Source organism: Mastigoproctus giganteus, chromosome 7 (assembly GCF_048544385.1).
Source record: "Mastigoproctus giganteus isolate SK-2022 chromosome 7, ASM4854438v1, whole genome shotgun sequence".
NCBI lineage: Eukaryota > Metazoa > Arthropoda > Arachnida > Uropygi > Thelyphonidae > Mastigoproctus > Mastigoproctus giganteus.
The window spans coordinates 194,114,631-194,135,645 of NC_143581.1; the positions used below are offsets into that span (position 1 = coordinate 194,114,631).

Sequence of the window (21,015 nt, forward strand, 5' to 3'; positions counted from 1 at the left end):
TGTTTCACAATATGTTGAGAGGAAATTAAGCATGGCCTCCTGGGTAGATGACAGAAAAGCACACAGCTGTTTGGCTTGTTGATTATGTTACTTGGGGATACCTTTTTGGTATAAGTGATGTGAGACTGATATGTAAGTAAACTAGCTTTAGGGGTTTTTTTTTTTTTTTTTTTTCATTCAATATACATAACAGTAGTCATTTTAATTCTGCTGTTCGGCTTATTTGGGCAAATAAGTATAAGTGTACAAGTGCATTTTCATGTAAGTGCATAAACTCATGTTATGACATACTTTGAGATAGTAACTGATAAATATCATATGCACTTATTTTAGCTACAGTAAACTGTATTTTATGAAACATGGCACTATAAGTACTATATTTAATTTCAGACTGAAGATCTTTTAAGTAATTAGTTCATTGAACTGTTTGGAAAAGTAGATATGAATAATCAGTTGTATTTTAAGTCATCTGCAATCAGCAATAAACTCCTGTGGGATATTCTGTTCATTTTAAATAGTGATGTTTAAGTAGTCATTTATTATTAAACTAAATTAGCTACTTTTTATTTATGGATAATATTTATGAGTCAAAATGTGTTTTAAATAAAATGCTAACCATATGTATTTATTCATATTTAAGATAATATATAGTAGCCATGTAATGTCTTATGAATCCTACATAGAGAATACTACTGTGTAGTTAATTTGCAACAGTAAACCTGTTGGATGTTAATGTTCAGTTTAAGGGTATGCTTAAAAATATTTATATGAAAATACAATAATTTTAGAAACTAATTTTTTAAACGTTCTAGTAAGAAATAGTATGCTTTTTTTTAATATCAACTTCTTTGTCTTTCAGGTGAACAAGCTGTTCTTCCATTCAATTGACTCAAAGAACCATAACAAGAATGAAAATTGGTGACATTTCAATTCAACATGACTCCTGCTAGCATTAGAGTGACCTATGATATATGCATTGGTGGAAGAAATAGTATTTCTTTGGCCATGGCATTGATTGCTGCTCCCGGATGATAAAATTATCCAAATATCATGAATGCAGTTAGAAAAAACTGTACTTTTTTGTGTGTCAGTGTTATTGTGTATATGTGTATATATGTGAAAATTTGGTGCTAGTTCTTTTTTTCTGTGCCTTAGAGGTGCAAAATCTTTCCAACTATAAGTACTCATGCATGTCATTTTGCCAGTAATGGCAGGGTATGGTGAGAAAGAATTTTTTGATTGTTTGAAGAAAGAACCAGAAAATAGAGCAAATGAGGTGAGTTTTTCTAATTGTTGCTTAGTATTAAGTTCCAAATAAAATTAAGATTGAAACTGTATATTGTGGTTATACACTTTCAAGTAAAACTCATATGCAAGATATTACCACTTTATGATCATTTTGATCCAATTCAATTTCTTTCTTGAAATTTTAATAGAGGAAACTGTGGCAAAACGTACATTGAGAATCAGTTGAGTTATTCCTGAATATAATGGTTTTCCAAAAGTTGAATGGGGGCTCATTTCAACCTCTCATTTGTTTAGCAAAAGGCAAGGTGGGGATTGAAATAACCCCCCATGCAACTGCCTGGATTATATCTCTAAGGCTGTTTGTAACCAAGTATCTGTGAAGCTTATGTAATCTGTTTGTGAGGCTGTTTCTGAAGGTGCAACTGAAGAGTGTCATGCATGTACTGGCATCTACCTTGTACTTCTCTCCCTTCCCATTTATAAAATAGTTTAGCCTGATTGCTAGGTTCATGAAGGTGCTTTTTCACATCTTTTATATCTTGCTGGTTCTGCTACCTCTTTGTCTACAGAAAAAGTTGACCTTCCTATCTGCATATTTCTTCTAATTCTTTCAGCGATTATTTTAACATATATCTCCTCCCATACTGAACACACTTCATTTGATGCCTCCTTTGATTTTTTGACAGAAGTCATATGGCATTTTCTTCAGTTGTTTTAAAAACTCATGCACAGACTTGGTTAACTTTACTCATACTAACCCCAATTCCTGTTTTATTCCATCAAAATGAATATTCTGTTCCCATTACTTATCTTCAATAACACTCAGATTGCTGGTACAAGAACATATCTTTTGGTCCCTTAAGAGGTTGCAACAATTTAAAAACAAGTTAGAAACAAATTCTTAAAGATCCTAGATTCAAAGTAAGTTCTTAAGCTTTTTTTCTGAAAGATCTAGTAGTTTCCTTAAGCAAGAATGCCATTGTGTTGATTTTGGACAAAAACATTTTGGGTGCATGCATACACAAACTATCTGACTTAATTACATTGTGAAGTGGATTAAAAAAAATTGTTTTTAACTGAACTTCAGGAAAGGAGAAATATGGCTTTAAAATGAATTTGTTTTGTAATCAAATACTAGATTCAAAATACAGGTAATGCCTTTCTCAAGGAGGTCAGGTGTAACCAAGTGGGTTCATATCAATTTAGTGACAGAGGTGTATGGTGAAGGACTTTTTAGGAAACCTTTAGTTATGAAGTTTGTTTTTTTGTTTGTGGACCCAGCAGTTTGGTGGAGAGGTGCTTTGGATTAAGACTGGATTTTGTAATTACTGTCAACTTGGTGCATATGCCAGCTACTGCTGCGTCAACATAGAAAATTTTCTGTACCTGTAGTATCATTACAAGATGTGTGTGTGTGTGTGCACGCACTGGCATGCGTGCACACACACACACACACACACACACACATTTATAAAGCAGAAGTACAAATGACGAGCCAGCAATTAAGAAAGGAGCTGATGTATTGTCAGACTCAGATATTAAAATTCTTAGATTTCGATTTAGATCAGGAACATTAAAATGAAAAATATAGTGCAACCTTGATATAATATAGGTGTCAGGCAACAACTTTAGTACTCAACATTATTAAGCAAAGCACATTATAGCCAAAAAAATTTTGCCATTTTTTTTAAAACATAAATACACTTTACTTAGTAAATAAATATTTTTACTCTATTTACTAACGTGTTACGAGTATACAGACTGAAAGACCAAGTATTAAAAGGTTATATCATTCCCTTTATATTCTATAACATACAATGCTGTTATGAACTTACATTTTACTCATTTGTTCTGGAATAGTCATCTAATTTAGTAGTAGTAGTAGTAGTGGCATGTGATGCAAGAAAGCATACGTATGAACTTATGCAGCATCAGCCAAAAAAAAAAAAAAAAAAAAACGCACCATTCCCTCCAAATGCCTGTCCAGTTCCTCCTTAAATTTATTCAACCTATCAACTTCCACAACGACAGATGGAAGTTTGTTCCAGCAATTAACCACCCGCTGGCTAAAGGCAAATTTCCGCACATCTATTCTACATCTGTCTTTTCTTAATTTGAATTTATGCCCCCTTAGGTTCGTAATCTGAACAAGTGGAAGGATCCCATCAGAATTCAGCGTGCTCAACCCATTCAAGGCCTTATATACCTCAATCAGATCACTGCACAGGTGCCTAGTCTCCAGCCACTGCAATTTGCAGAACTTAAGCCTCTCTTGGTAAGAGGATCCCTTCATTCCCCTCACCAATCTTGTTGCCCTTCTCTGTACACACTCAAGTAAATCTACATCCTTCCTAAAATGAGGCCTCCAGACCTGTACGCAGTACTCAAGGCGTTGCCTGACCATTGCCTTATACAGAGGCAATGGTCATCATCTGCAAACTTCGACATTAAGCCTGATATACCTTCATCAATATCATTGATAAATATACAAAACAACAGTGGACCCAACACCGAACCCTGTGGGACTCCACTAATAACATTAGTCCATGAAGACCAGCACCCATTGATTACCACTCTGTCTTCTCCCACTTAACCATCCTTTTATCCATTGTAGCAACTTACCCTTAATACCATTCTGCTCCAATTTGTACAACAGTCTTTCATGCACAACAGTGTCAAAAGCTTTCCTGAAATCCAAATCGATGATATCAAAATTATTTTTTGCATCCAGTTCCTTTGTAACCACATCATAATATCCTATCAAATTTGTCAGACAAGACTTTCCCTTAACAAACCCATGCTGTGTCTGAATTATTGCTACAGTCTTGTCTAGATGATCCTGCAATGCATCTTTAACCAGTGACTCCATTATTTTATCCTGAACAGAAGTTAAACTAACTGGTCTGTAATTACTCATGTCACCCTTCGATCCCCCTTTGTGAATTTGGGGATACATTTGCACATCACCAGTCTGTGGGAACCTCCCCTGAGTCCAAGGATGCTCTCATAATTATGGCCAAGGGTTTGCTTAGTTGCTTTGCCACCTCCTTTAGTTTGCTGGAACTGATGACAACATCTTTTCAGTACATAATTCTTAATAGCTGTCAGATGCAATAAATGAAGATGTTCACTATCACTCTGAAATTCTAACCATGCTATCACCTCATTAATGTTTTCAAGTGTTTTGTTAATTTCTGGTGCTTTTTCCTTACCTGAGTTATCCACATTATCTTCTGAGTCACTGGCATTCTGTTCTGTCTTCCCACTGTTTATAGAGACTGCGATTTCTTCCTTGCTCAACTGAAGCAGCCAGGTCATTTGCCCAAAGACTGCCACCAAGTACATTACAAGCAGCTTTTACTTCTTGTTCTGAAAATCCTGCTAATTCAAGGTTATTATTAGTGAACTTGTGTTTTCCAATAGTTTTCAATTGCTGTTGAGTTACTTTCTCCTATGCTAATCCAGTATTGTATACAACATCTTTCAGTTTTAATATTTTCAGAAATTATATAACTTGAATTTCTGAGTTCACAACATCAGCAACTAGCTCACCATGACAGTAGGCTTCAAAGGCTTGAATAATACCCTGATCCACAGGCTGAATTAGTGCAGTTGTGTTCCTTTGCAAAAATGTCACTCTGATCTTGCCATCAGCTGAAGGATGAGCTGAGTAGTAATCCAACAGTAAGAGCCTTCAAGTTTTTTGGAAGGTAACTGGTGTCTCACTGATGGTACAAACTCGCTTTCAAGCCACGAAGCAAAAATATCACTCATCATCCAACCATTGGAGCTATTTCTAGAAATCACAGAGATTTCATATTAACATGCTTAAAATGCTGGGGACATTAACTTTTACTGATGCACAATGGCTTTAGCTTGTGATTTCCAGTCTTGTTTGTGCACAGTAATTCTCTCTTTTATTAGTTTTCATGTGTGTTTTGTTGGGTGCCTTTTTAATATCCAGTGACTAGTTGGGGAGAATTTTATAATACAGTGCTGTTTTGTCACAGTTGTACAACTGTTCATCTGTGAATTCACCATCTTGAATCGCATTATGCAGAAATTCTGGAAACACTTCTGCTGCTGTAATGTCACAAATGCAGATTTCCCTACAAGACTAACCTGAGATATCCCATGATGAGCCATCTATCTCCAAAGATACCCTTCAGAAGCTTTAAATGTATCATCATCTCCACCAGGCTATCTTATGAAATTTAAGTGCCTGTGCCTTCAAAATTACCCCATTTATTGGTGCTTCTTCACTACACTTCTGTAGAATCGACTTGTATAAGCATTGGTCCATATCACTGTTTACACAAAGTCCAGTTTCTTTCTTTGGAAGCCTACTTCATCTTCTACAGCATGAATGAACGCAAGTTTTCTTCCTCTTTCATCCAGCTGCAGACCGTTCCTTCTGGAATTCCACCCTTGTGAAATGTACTGCATTTTGTTTTGCCACTCAACTCTTTTGATAACCTTTACTTTTCTTTAACTGTATAATTTTTTCTTTTGGTGGCCATTACTTCAGTTCTACCGATTTACTAATTTTTCCATGTATAATATTTCTAATGCCCTAGAATTTACTGTGTTTTGAGAAAACTAAATCAAACTGTCCAGCCTATCATAGTACCGAAGTGAAGTCATGTGATTTCTCCCTAAATCATTTGTCAGTCCATGTATATTTTTGTTTAGTTTAGTCCTCAGCAGTTTTTGCTGTCCTATCGTGAATCAAGTTTTCCCCCCATACCAATGGTAATGACAAGTAGTAATCCACACCACTGAAATACACACATTATCATTAGCAAGGGCACATGATGCAAGAAAGCAAGCTTATCAGCAAAAAAAAAAAACACACCCTTCTCATTTCACCCATCCACTCTCTCCAAAAGATTGTCTAGTTCTGCCTTGAATCTATTTAAGCTATCAACTTCTACAACAACAGATCAAAGTTTGTTCCAGCAATCAACCACCCGCTGGCTAAAGGCAAACTTTCGCACATCTATCCTACAATTGTCTTTCCTCAATATGAATTTATGCCCTCTCAGGCGATTATTCTGAGCAAGAAGAAGAATCCCATCAGCATTGAGCATGCTCAAACCATTCAAGGCTTTATACACCTCAATCAGATCACCTCGCAAGGTGCCTAGTCTCCAGACACTGTAATTTGCAAAACTTAAGCCTTTCTTCGTAAGAGCAACCTTTTGTTCCATTCACTAATCTTGTTGGCCTTCTCTGTACTCGATCCAACAGCTCTACTTCCTTCTTAAAATGGGACCTCCAGACTGGTGTACAGTACTCAATGCATAACCTGACCATTGCCTTATACTTGGGGATAATCACCTCCTTATCCCTGTTAGAAAAATTCTTGTATATCATTGACAAGACACCGTGAGCTACTCTTGCAGCCCGTCTGCACTGCTCAGAAAACTTCATATCTGCCTGCATAATTATTCCCAGGTCCTTTTCACTCTTCACCACTGTCAGTGTAGTACCACACAGTTGATATGTTGCTCTGGGGTTACTGCTTCCTATATGCAGTACTTTACATTTGTCAATGTTAAACTTCAGTTGCCACCTCTCAGCCCACCTGCTCAACTTTTATAGATCCTATTCCAATAGCGTACTGTCATTAGCAACCCTGCTGACCTTCGTATTTCCTGCAAACTTGTACATTAAGCCTGATATACCATCATCAGTATCGTTAATAAATACAGAAAAAAACAATGGACCCAACACTGAACCCTGGGGGACTGCACTAATAACATTAGTCCACAAAGAGCAGTGTCCATTGATTACCACTCTCTGTCTTCTTCCACTCAACCATCCCGTTATCCATAGCAGCAATTTGCCTCCAGTGCCACACTGCTTCAATTTGTGCAGCAGTCGTCCATGTGCAACAGTATCAAAAGCCTTTCTAAGATCCAAATATGTGATATCAAAATTATTCTCTGCATCCAGTTCCTTTGTGACCACATCATAGTATCCAATCAAATTATTCAGACAAGACTTCCCCTTAACAAACCCATGCTGTGCCTGAACTATAACTGAAGTCTTGTCTAGATGATCCTGCAATGCTTATTTAACAAGTGCCTCCATTAATTTCCCTGGAACAGAAGTTAAACTAACAGGTCTGTAATTACCTGTCTCCCTTTGATGCTCATGTATATTTTTGTCTACTTTTTGCAGTTTTTGATAGCAGTTTTTGCTATCTTATCTTTAATCGAGTTTTTCCCCCATACCAGTAGCAATGACAAGTAGTAATCCACACATTCCATAGTATATGAATCTTCTCTCATCATACAGCATGGTTTATCTATTCTGAGGCTGGACCACATTAACAACTATGACAATAGAAAGTTATACTCGGAATGGTGTGGAAAAGTTTATTATAAATGTTTCTATTAGGAGAAAACTTATTGCTTATTAACAATTGAATTAATAGTTCATTAATTATCCATTGCAAATAAAATTGTTCAGAGAACACAAAATAAGCCTGATTGAATGTTAGCTTCATTAAGGGAGTTGGGCAGGGTTGGAATGTTCAATCATCATGTTCAGTTTTATTTAAAAAATATTGAAATGGCTTTTGAAAGTGAGATCTTGGTGAACATCATTTTGAAACTGAATCATTCTTAAGTTTATTAAACAGACCTGTAGAGTTTTTACTGAAAATGTTCTTGTCAGTGGAGTGGTGGGATACCACTGCCAGCAGCCCCCTTAGCCAATTTGCTAAAGCATATGTTGGGTAGTGATTGCTGCTTGTGATCAGTTTGGATAGGAGTCCTGGCGTCTGTTGGTGAAAATGCAAGGCGATTCTGTATTATTCAGGTTTAACTTTTAAATGTGGTTTTAACAAAGCAACTTTAGATAAGAGGCTTGACATAGCGGAATGCTTAGTATGAAAGTGCAAGTGCAGTAGCACGTGCATATGACTTGACTGTGGTTTGTCTACATGTCTGCTAAATATGGCAGTGATTGCATTCTTATCGAAATAATTATTTGTAAGCTTCTCTGACCTATTCAGTTGTGCCAGAATATAAACAAAATAAAAGAAAGTTATACCTAATAGTGAAACTGGCTTATTTTTCATTCTGTGAACCATTTTATTACAGAAAGGAGGCTTCAGCATGGGAATATCCCCATTTCCCAGTTATTAGTTGATTGCTTTATGGCTCAACTTGAAGATCAGACCGTCAATCATATTGATCCCCTTCTGCAAATTATTGCACTGCACTGCTATTAGATAATATTCTGGGTTCTAGTGGTTTGGAGCGATTATTACTAGTCACATAGTGCAAGGAAGTCTGAGGCTTATCCTGCACCAGCTAAAAAATAAATTACCAAGTTATCCTGAGAGAGAGAGAGAGAGAGAGAGAGAGAGAGAGAGACCCTGGGTGTGCCAAGCCCATTATGATGAAGTTTGAGTTGCATTTCACACACACAGACGCACACTCTGAATAGTCATAATACAAACACTGTTTTATATTAATAAAAAAGTAAACAAAAATACTTCTGTTTTTATATGTATAAATTAACATCAATAATAATCAGCTGAACATATCAATAAACACAAAACTGATGCTGACTCTAAGTCAGTTTTGAAATACCACTAATTATCCTGCTTTGATTATAAAATGCCTTCATTAAGGCCCCTAAGTATATGTACTCCCAATAATATTGATCAGGAACTGATTACTATAGAAAAAAAGTTTGATTATTTTTCTATGAAAACCAAAAACATGAAAGGTATTAGAATCTGTAGTACTTAGTAATGTGTGGGTTGAAGGTTGATTGTTGTTGTTATTTGGTTTTTAGGAGAATTAGCAACTAAGGCCATATTGCTCCGGGAATATGCGGTGGTCATTCCCTGACCTTTCCGCATCCTCCATATTTGGTGGTGACTGGCTCAAACCACAGTCTAATCAAGAAGCGTGTGCTACGCACTGCTGCTCCTTCCCACCTGGCTACGGAGGCACCGTTGAAGGTTGAGAAGATGAAAGAAGGTACTCGTTGACATTGACTTGAATTTCTGTAGATTGTAATTTTCAGGAAATACATGTGAAGGGAGGTTGTTCCAGAAAATGGAAGTTGAAGGAATAAATGAGGAAGAAGAAATGTTAGTTCTTTGAGTTAAGTTGGATAGTAAAAGGATGCTAACTGGTTGCAGCCCCTGTTCAGACAGACAGACAAACAGAGAGAGAGAGAGAGAGAGAGATTGTTTGTTTGTTTGTTTGGTTTTTTTTAGGAGCATTAGCAACTAAGGCCATATTGCTCTGGGATATGCGATGGTCATTCCCTGACCTTTCCGTATTTGGTGGTGACGAGCTCGAACCCCGGTCTAATCAAGAAGCGTGTGCTACACACTGCTGCTCCTTCCCACCTGGCTACGGAGGCGCCGAGAGAGAGAGAGAGAGCGAAAGAGAAGTCAATTCAGAAGAAGAGTGCTCATGGAAGTATCTATAGAAAAGGCATGCAGCAGAAACAGAACATCTATAAGACAGAGAGTGGAGAGACTTTGTAAGAGTTGTGTCATTAATTAACCTAATTGCCCCCTCCCCTCTTTTGGATGGAGTCTAGAAGCCTGAGAGAGTTTATGGGGCATCATCCAAGATGTGAAAACAATATTTCATGATAGGGCATATTTGAGATTTGTACAGAGTGAGTAGCAGTTTAGAATAAAAGTAATGCCGAGAGAAAAACAGAAAACCCAGTATTTTATATGCAGAAGAAGCAATATTAATGATGTGCTTGTGCCAAGAGAGAGATTAGAAGTCAGGATAATCCCTAGTAGAGATATGCAATCTTGTCTAGAAATCTAAATGTCATCAAAAATAAGCATAGGAGCAGAAAAATCCTTTTGTGAGATATAAGACAGGACTGAGTTTTGAAGGATTTAAATTAACTATATTATCTTTGTCCCATTGGAGAATTACCTGGAGATCAGTATTTAAGGAATTGGTAGTGGATATTTGTGTAGTTGAAGCTGTTTGTGCAGAACAAGGTTTCTCAAGCTAGGTGAAAAGCAATGTGCTATCATCAGCAAATGATTCATCTATGATGCTACTAAAACACTGACTCAAATCGATAAAATGCCTTTATTAAAACAAAAAATACACATACTGACTGTATAAACTGTATATTAAAATAAAATGTCATATAACAAGAATAAAATGTGATAAAACATAAAATTAAAAGCGCTAAAAAGATGTTTAAAATCACTAAAAACCACCAAAACAGGAGCTTTTGGCAGCAGCAGCCACCTTCATCAGCAGTAATGGTTTCAGGTTATCCAACAATCTATATATGTACACATACATACCCCATCAAGTCCGGGACATGAACTATGGCACCTGCACACGGTCCACTTCTCAAGCATTGGAACCGGAAATGGAATGAACCACTCTAAACCATTTGTCTCTCCTTAGGATAAGGGCTTCAAAGATTGGATGAATGCGATAGCCCTTATCCCTATTAAGACGGGCATCCAGACGAACATATCCTTAAACTCTCTAGCCATTTCCGGTTCCAAAAGCCATGTGCTCTATCTACAACCACGGCTTCTTTAGCTGTAATGCCATGCCCAGTTTCCCAGGCATGTTCAGCTACGGCTGAACCCACGTAATTGGCTGTCTCGAGGGCCCTATCGTGTTCCCCCAGACAATCATGCAGCCTACGTTTCGTTTCCTCCACATAACGCTCCCCACAATCCAGACACTCAATTTCATAATGACCCCGCCAATGTCATTATGCACAATAGGATCTTTGAATGCAGACACTACTGTGTGTAGTCTCCAACTCGGCAGCTGCACACACTGTATCTTACACAAACGTAAAATACGGGAAATGGGCTCTGAAATGCCTGGATAGTAGGGAATGTATGTGGTGGAAACAGGTGTAAAAGCATCCCTGCGACTGCTACTAATATCTCTTAAACACCCCTCAAATAATGCTCTGGGGGTAACTGCACGTTACTAGGTCAGCCCTCTCCTCAGATGAAGAGCAGTGGGACCCTACCCTTCTCATTAATGCCTTAACCACACTATTTTTGTGGCAGCCGGCTTGAGCAGCTTTAAAGTGTGTGTATTGGCCATGACACACACATAGGTTTTCTATAAACCTTCGTTTTCAAGTGTTGGCCTTCTCTGTACACACACACATCTAGGAATGGAAGGGGCTCCCCCTGCTCAACCTCCAAAGTGAACTGAATATAGGGCGAACCAATTAAGTACTTCTGTTTCATATCCCCTTTGTATTACCATGAACGTGTCATCAACTTTTGGAACCGGAAATGGCTAGAGAGTTTAAGGATATGTTCGTCTGGGTGCTATAGTCTTAATAGGGATAAGGGCTGTTGCATTCATCCACTCTTTGAAGCCCTTATCCTAAGGAGGGACGAATGGTTTACAGTGGTTTGTTCCATTTCCGGTTCCAACACACGAGAAATGGACTATGTGCAGGTGCCATAGTTCGAATAACCTGCAACCATTGTTGCTGATGAAAGCAGCCACTGCTGCTGAAAGCTCTTGTTTTAGTGGTTTTTAGTGATTTTAAACATCTTTTTAGCACTTTTAATTTTATATTTTATCACATTTTATTCTTAATTATATACCGTTTTATTTCATTTTAATATACAGTTTATACAGTCAGTATTTGTATTTTTATTTTATTTTTATTATTTGTTTAATAAAGGAATTTTATCGATTTCAGTCAGTGTTTTAGTAGCATCATAGTTCCTGACTCCAGAGGCCTCTTCAATGAATCATCAGCAAAACTGTGGATAGGATTTCAATTCAATGGAAGAAGGTTATTAATATACAAGAGGAAAAGAGTGGAAGCGAGAACTGAACCTTTGGAAACAATAGCATTAGTAGAGAAGTTGGAAGACGGAGTCATCTACCATCACCTGCAGTGAGCAATCAGAAAGAAAACTGGATACCCAATTACAGAATACAGTTGGCAGTCCATAAGGTGGAAGCTTATTTAAAACCTTTATATCAAACACAATCAAAAACTTTGAAATGTCAAGAGCAACTGCTGGAGTTTCACAAACTTTTTCCATTGAATTTCTTCATAGATGAGTAACATAAGCCAGTATATCACCAGTGGATTGACACTGACAGAATTCATGTTGGCGATCATTGATCAGATGGAAGATTTCTAGATATTTTAGGATTGGCAATTATTGGATTTCTCCATTACTTTAGAAAGTGTAGAAGAAAGTGTAATGGGATGATAATTGGATGGGAGGGATTTGTCACAAGTTTTTAGGAACTGGCTGCATATGTACAAGTTTCCAAGTAGAAGGAAAAATTTTAGACCAGTAGAATTAGCAAGTTTTAAAAAGTGACAAAGAACAAGAGTGAGCTCACGAGCTTACTCTTGTGACAGTACAGGTTTTGAGAACAAGTGAAAAAATACCCTCAGGACTTGAAGCTTTCTTGGCATCAAGATTGTTCAAAATTCTTCTGATATTCTTTTGACAGAAGACCATAGGAGAATTGTTAATACAAGGGTTAGAAGAAAAGTAGGATGCAAGCAATTCAGCTTTATCTTTAGCTGAAGTGGCGATAGAACCATCAGGTTTTAACACAGGTGAGAATACAGATGAGCAAACGTTATGAGCAATAGTTTTGGCAAGAGGCCAGAATGCTCAACTACTGTTTGGACAAGAAGCAAGTTTTCTACACTTAGCCTGTTCAAAATGTAGTAGTTTGGACTGATTAATTACTTTACAGTTGTTGTGAACTTTGTTGTAGGAAGAAAATGAACCTGGATATTTGGATACAAGCCAATTGCAATATGTAGCATTCTTATCTTGAACAACTTTAGCACATTTATTGAAAAACCAAGGTTTAGATAAAGGACGAAAATTTTAGGGTAAAGTGTGGAATAAAGGATAATATCCCTGCAAGAATAATATCAGTGATAAAATCTGAGCAAACATCGACATCAGAAGATTTAAAACAGTAATCGAACCACGGAAAAGAAAAATAGAAATCTCATAGTGAATTACATTTTGCATTCTTAAAATGCAAAATGGAATTGAAATGCAAAAAGATCAAGAGTGTTGTTGTTGTGTGGTTAGAATTTTTGGGTATTCTAGTAGGTAAATGAACAGTCTGTGCAAGGTCATTAGTAATTGCAAAAGCCTCAGCATCTCAACCAGCTGAGCCCATGTGACTAGACAACAGAAGCCAGCTGGAGTTATGAACATTAAAATTACCAAAGAAAATTACCTCACTGTTAGGAAAGTTAGGCTGGAGAAATTCAAGTTTCAGACAGGATGTCAAAGAATTCTAAGAGATTAGGGAGTTGGAGAACAATAGAGGCAGCAACAGATGAATTTGACAGAATGGATAGAGAGATTTTAAGCCAGAGAAGATCGAAAAGAGGGGATTCCAAATTACTGTCTCTGACAGGTAATATCAGAGTGAACATATGCACAAATACCACTTTTGAAACAAAAGGAATCATGCAGCAAATAGTTAGGATAACTGAGATGAGAGTGTTTGAATCAACCGGTAATTGGGATTTTATCAGAAAAAGTAAGTGGGGGTTGGCAGACTAAGTGGAAATGAACATCATTGAGACTGGAATTGAAACCATGTATATTTGTGAAATGAACAAGGAAGTGTTTGAGTGTTTAGATTTTTTTTTTGCAGATAAGTATACTCTATTAGTTTGCTTATTCTTGATGCATTCAGTAGTAAGAAGAGGTGAGGGGAACATTTTGTATGAAATAATGAAATTTTTGGATGTGGTGTACACACAGCAAGCATATACCCAGCTCCTTGACATAATGTGGCCCCCTACACACACACTACTTGAACTCCATCCAGTTACCATCGAGTAGAGTTGATTATACACTAGCTGATCCAGATGCTTCCTAGAGAGTTCCCAATAGGTTTGGTGTGGTGGACTATCTATCAGCTGGCCTGCAAACACTGTTAGAGCTGTATCCTTGAATTGTAAGGAAGATTCGACCTTGTCGTGATGTCCATCATAACCTCAAAAGACATCATCTTACTTCATGATGAAAAAAATGGGGGGGGGGGTTCCTCCAATAACAAAGTGGTGGCATTGCACTGGTTGATGAGAGTCATCATTAGGAATCACATCCAGTGTATGTGTGTATATCCACATATACTGGATGTATATGTGGATCAGGTATCGCACCACCTTTGTTATATGACTAAAGTTATAAGGGAAAGTAGCAATTAGAATGCTATACATATGCAGGACATTTTAAAATCATTTTATTGCAATTACAGAATTTTTATCTAGTTATATTATTTATTATCCTGTATCCCCATCAATATACCTTAAAGAATGATACTTCATTGTTAATTCCATGTTAGAGTATTAATTTACTTTTTCAAAATTTTTTTTCAGGATTTGCAAATAATTTATTCATACCTTCATGGGTTAGAGGCTTTGTCATCTTTACGAGAGGCTTCTTTACGTGCACTTTGTAAAAGTGTTAGATATGAATTCCATGAAGCAAATGATATTTTATATTGGTAAGTAATAAGTTTTTCATTGATTCTTACTTGTGTGTGTGTGTGAGAGAGAGAGAGAGAGAGAGAGAGAGAGAGAGAGAGAGAGAGATGCTTATTTATGCAATGTATCCTGTTGAAACATCCATTATCTCACTTCCATCCCCTTTACTCAAACAAGCAGTCAACTGTTTCCATGTACATATCTCTTCCAAATATAAAGCATTTCTTTCTGCACTAAATGGCTGAATTTATTCAAATTTTTAGACAACACTTCTTAATATTTATGAATCTAATCAATCTGTTTGTGTATGATTCTCATTTGGTCTGTGCTTAGATAACAAACTATATCTTTTGTTTTTCAGAACATCAGATTTCAAAATGTATATGTTGTGTTGAGGGTAACTGTTTGTCAGCACAATATTTTTGTCTAATTAAATACTACTTCTATAATGTTTTAGTACTGAAATAAATAATAGGTTTTTTTCAAACAGTAATATGTATTAAAACTCTAAAACACGGATACTCATACAAATTTGGAAAACAGTGTATTATCATGGCCAGTAAACGACAAGCAGTTAGAAGAGATAGGACAAGGAAAGAATAGATCCAGACTTTTAAAAAGAAGTATTAGCAAGAAGCCACATTGCAGTTGTCTTTTTGTCAGATAGCAGAGCAGGTGGTCACCTAAAGTCAACTGTTGGAAGTATTGTAACAGTGTGAAACAAACAGTAACATTATTTTTCATCAATATTCTTGGCGAATTATTAATAAGACACTAACATTGCATAGGATAGGATACTATAGCTATGCTTTTGTTTACAAGCCGAAGCTTGCATTTTCCTCACTGCTGCAAGGAATATCACTTGGCACTATAGAGTGTCAAACAGTATGCCTCCTTGTTAGTTGTGTCCCTCTTCCCACCCTATTACATATATAGTCCATATTGTATTCTGTATATATGATATTGCATCTGTATTATTGTTTATATACATTATTATAATAAAGATCTGTTGATCTTTATCTATACATAATTCAGTTTGCACAGTTGTATAAGAATAACCGGAAGATGTGAAGACAAGGTTAAAAAAAAATAAAACTGTGCACGAATACCATTCTTCATATTCCTTCAACTATTGTTTTGATAAAAGTTGTCCTATGCCTTGTTTCTGAACAGTGATTACCAGTTTTTATAACCATAGTTTGGGAAGCACTTTTTTTAATTTAAGCAAAAAATAGTGGTCCGTTGGCATTCTGTTTGTCAATTTCTCAATTCAAACTCTGTTCACATTATTAAAAAAAAAAATTCTCAATTTAAACCTTAGCATTTATATAAATTGTCAGCATCCTTGAATTCCTTTTTAATATTTTGCCTTTGTTTTTTTTCTTACAAAACTAGGGCAAAGGGGAAAACATTTCATATAGTTAATTTCACAGGCATTGTTCTACTGAATAATTCTGCCATTATCCTTAAAATCAGAAGATGTATGGCAACTGTTCATTCTTCTTTCATTCTTTGGAACAATCTTTACTCATATAATATGATTTATGTATATATCAAATTTAGAAATAATAGTAATATTAAAGAATACAAAAACATAGTAAAATAATAGTAGGAGGTATAGTGATTGTGAAATTAAAATATAATTTATATTAAAAAGCTGGGCAAAGGCCAGGAATAATTTAAAATAATTTAAAACCAAACATTGTAAATAATTTAAATAATTTAAAACCAAAAATGTAATAATTTTGTAAAGTTACTGAAAAGACTAGCTTAATATCAGACAGTGTGAAATATAACATAATTTAAGTGGGAAACTACACCTAAATGCACTGGGAATCCAGGAAGTAGAAACTTAAATAGCAAAATAAATAAATGAAATCAAAAAGTGTGGAAGAAAAGTAATGTTATCCATCATGGCTAAAATAAGAATACAAACTTTGCTGAATACAGAGATAATAGGACTACCTGGGTAAGCCATGATCTAAATAGTGAAATATCACATGTATTAAGAAGGAAAAGAATGATAAAAAAAAAAGAAATATCAGTCATGAATCCCATACTCTTCAGAAAGCTGATGGGATAACATGGCTAATTAGTAGCATTTTGTAAACCATTCAACCAAGCAACAAAGTTAATCGTTTGAGTGACTGCAGCTTTTATGCTACCAAAACAGTACGGGAAGAAAAGAAGCTGTGACATAAAATTAACCAAGAACTAATCAATATAAGCATAAAAAAAATGCAGAAACTGCGAGTTCAAATAAATATATAATACCTGCATATGAATACTAAGCTCAAAAAGCCTGTGGGCCTGTATAAACTACAGACAGAAAAAATAATTTTTAAAGATCAAGGCCTTGACCTTTAAGGTTATCAGTTTCTTTTTCCACATCTGTAGTTTAAATGAGTTCAGTTTGCTCTTTGAGCTTAGTATTCATATACAGATATGAACACCAAGCTTAAAGAGCTTAGTATTCTTTCCATAGTGTTTTGGCAAAAGCTGTAGCCAAAACACTATGGTAAGGTTGACTGGTTTACAGAATGCTACTAGTTAATCATGTTATCACAGCAGCTTTCTAAGAAGTATAGAATTTGGGGCTAACATTTCTTCTTTCTTTTTCATTCTTTTCCTGCTTAGTGCCTCCGTAGCCAGGTGGGAAGGAGCAGCAGTGCATAGCACACGCTTCTTGATTAGACCGGGGTTCGAGCCCGTCACCACCAAATACGGAGGATGCGGAAAGGTCAGGGAATGACCACCGCAAATCCCAGAGCAATATGGCCTTAGTTGCTAATGCTCCAAATAACAAACAAACAAACTTTTCCTGCTTATTACATATGTGATATTTCACTATTTATAACTGTATTCTGTGGAACACTAGTGAAAATTCGTAATTAATAATAATAAATAAATTTTGCATATTTGTAGTGTACACCACTTTTGTATCATTATAATTTTTAACATTATTTTATTTTTTTATTTTTTTTTCAGTTTTTAATATACTGGCATAGACTAATAATCAAATAGACCGCAAAACATTTTACTTTGACGGGCTTTTGCATAGCGGTAATGACATTTTCAAAAAAGTAGCAATGTAGTGATCTAATATGCCATTTGTATGCAATTTAGCCTGCAGTACACAGGCTGAAGGAAAGGGGGAAGCAAACTGATATCATAACTAAACTCACTTCCTTGTATACATTTTTTTTGATAACATTTCAAAATATTATTATTAAAATAAATGACCATGGATTTGTGGGTTGAAAAAAGGAAATTTAAAACGAGAAGCAAGTACTTCTAAGTATTGCAACTGTGGCTGATGAAAACAAAAACAATATTGTCACACTTCAAAGTGAGGATGAACAATCACAGCCTTTTGTTCCCCAAAAGTCCGAAGTGAAAAAATAGGAACCAACTAATAAACGACCAAAATGAAAGTATGATGACAGTTATTTGAATTTACATGTGTTGGAAATAAAGATGCTCCTGATGCACAGTGCAAACAGTTCTTTGGCTCCCACTAAACTTGTGATTTGTAAGTGTTCCATAAAAATATTGCAAGATGAAAAGTGTTCCGCGACTAAAAAAGTTTGGGAAATGTTAATTTAGACTATGGCTTACTCAGGTAGTTCTGGTCCTGTTATCTCTGTAGCCTAACAAAATCTGTATTCTGTTTGTTTTTAGCCACGACAGGCAATATATTTCTTCTGCATATTTAAATTTTATTTATATACTTCATTTCTGTTTCTACTGCCAGGATTCCTGTGCATTTAGAAATAGTTTTCTGTCAAAATATGTGATATTTCACACTCTTTGATATTTAAGCTAGTCTCTTCAACACCTTTAAAATTATTCATAGTCTCTGTTCTGCTTTTAGATATAAATTATTTATATTTTTATTTCATGGTCACTATACTTCTGTCCTGCTATAGTTCTTGTTTTTGTATTCTTTGATATTACTATTATTTCTAAATTTGATGTATTCCAGAGAAATTTGTGTCTACTGCTTTGTACATACTATTATTATTAGCTCAATGCTGATGGCATTGAGCATTTTTTTTTTTTTTTGGTTGTGCTGTATAAGTTTGCTACCTTGCATCATTTTATTATGGTTTCCACATTTGTTCATACAGTTTTCATATAGTTTGCATGCATTCTGTTTCTTTCATATTTTTAATGTGTATATATATTTTATTTTATTTATTTTTCCTGAAAATTACAATATATAGAAATTGAAGTTCATGTTAATAACTTGTCTCTATCTTCCCGACCCTCATCTATGTATGGTATTGCAGTTCAATTGGTTTTAAAATTTGTTAATGTTTGTGATTGCTGTTTAATTTAAAAAAAAATCTTGTTGATTTTAATTTTACAGTTGCCACTGATGACTTCTTTACCCATCTGCCATGTATAAAACCAGCTAAGTCTAGTGGGTTTCTCAGTGTATTATTGTGTCAGTGCACCATTCAGGCTGTTCTTCTAATTCCAGAACTTCGCAAACCATTTAATATATATAATTCTGCTGTTACATTATCTGCATTTTTGACCCTGCAATTAACCATTTTTACTTCCTTGTTATTTACAAGGACATACATACAGGGCCTGTCAAAATTACCGTAGCAATTTTTTTATTTCTATATTTCTGGAATAATAATGGAAAATAGTTTATTTTTATATACCAACACAATCATAAATTTTTCAGTTTTAAATATTAAAAATAATTCCTATAGAAATTATTTTTAATATTTAAAAATTTATAATTATGTTGGTATATAAATGACAATTTCCAAAATGACATTTTCCACAACTACACATGTACAATTAATGTATATTTCATGTGTTATAGCCTTGATTTTTATCCCTTATGTTATCTTTGAGTTCATTAAGTGTTTATGGTTTGCCTTCTCCTTTACCTTCTTTCTCCTTTAGGTTTCCCTATATTAAAACGTCAGGGACTATCAAGTTCTGAGATTGGGTAGACCAGTTAATGTTGTCTTCATAGTGTGACATTAATCTATTGGTTAATATTTTTGAATGGATTGAGTAAGCTCAATGCTGATGGCATTGAGCATTTTTTTTTTTTTTTTTTTTTTTTGGTTGTGCTGTATAAGTTTGCTACCTTGCATATCATTTGCCATATTAATGCTTATACTAATTTCCCTCAATACAGTATTGATCACTGTATTGAGGGAAATTAGTATTAGCATTAATGTGGCTTGCTGTTAATAGTGTTGTTGTTTGCCGTACGGCAAACAGCATAGAAGTGGGTTTTTTTTTCCCCCACTTTTTATTCTTTCAACATTTTTTGCCATTCACTCTGACTGCCATACTTTGATCACCTTCGAAGAATTATGGTTCAATTACTCCGCTCTGCATAATTCCACACCACACAGTCATTCATTGGTGATAGTTTTCTCTGTTGTATATGTTGTATATTATATGTGGTCTACAGCGACAATTATTTTTCTTCATGAAAATGTGCTCATTGGACATTTATATCAGTTTTTGAAATGTGACCATTGTTTATGAAGAGTTTCAAGAAAGCTCTTTGCAAAAAAATAAAAATAAATAAATAAATAAAAAAATAACTGAGTAACATTGATGTTTGGACATGCTGTACTTTGTAGGGATCTTCAGGTTCTTTCTTCATAATTTGCCCCAGAGATGTTTCAGCAGTTTGAGGTGACCATTTTTGTGAACTGCTCAAAACACTTTGACAGCACACAAGCTCAATATTGTCTTCTATTCTTGTTCATTGCCTGACACTAAGTTCCATTTTCTTGAAATTTTTAAATAATGTATAATCGATGTATAATTTAAACATCGATAAATAATGTATTCAGAAGGAGCAACAACCAGAAGGATAACATTCTTTGTCTTTAACTTTAACCTAAGCCGTAATGTCAGCACTCTGCATAAGTCTTCAGTTGGAAACAGAATGATCTCCAGGATTGAAAATCAAATGTAGGAAAGCATACAAGTTTTATTTGAAATCAACATTTTACAACAGTGTACATTATTGATTTTGACTTGAACTAACTTGATTTTTGGCAATTGGTGACTTTCCATTGAAGACGCATTTTTTGGGAGCAGAATTATTCTTGTCTTTAAGGATTATAACTTTCATATTGTTGTCTTCAGTTTCAGTTATTCATTGTTTCTTCTCAACTCAAAACTCTTTTTGAACCATCACCTTGGCAGGAAGTTTTTATTCCCATGTTTTTATCTTCCATCAAAATTTCAACAAAACATTTGAACATTTTAGAAGTG

General features: G+C 35.2%; 1 protein-coding gene across 2 annotated transcripts in view; it reads left to right on the plus strand.

The window, feature by feature from the left end:
• Positions 1-1,198: 1,198 nt before the first annotated feature.
• LOC150083512 (rap guanine nucleotide exchange factor 2-like) overlaps positions 1,199-21,015 on the plus strand; it is a 471,197-nt gene continuing 451,380 nt past the window's right edge. For both annotated transcript variants that reach the window (XM_090378045.1, XM_090378046.1), the window contains exons 1-2: positions 1,199-1,276; positions 14,641-14,768. In XM_090378045.1, coding sequence (XP_090234171.1) covers positions 1,208-1,276; positions 14,641-14,768 — 197 coding nt within the window. In that variant the 5' untranslated portion in view covers positions 1,199-1,207. The remainder of the gene's footprint in view (positions 1,277-14,640; positions 14,769-21,015) is intronic.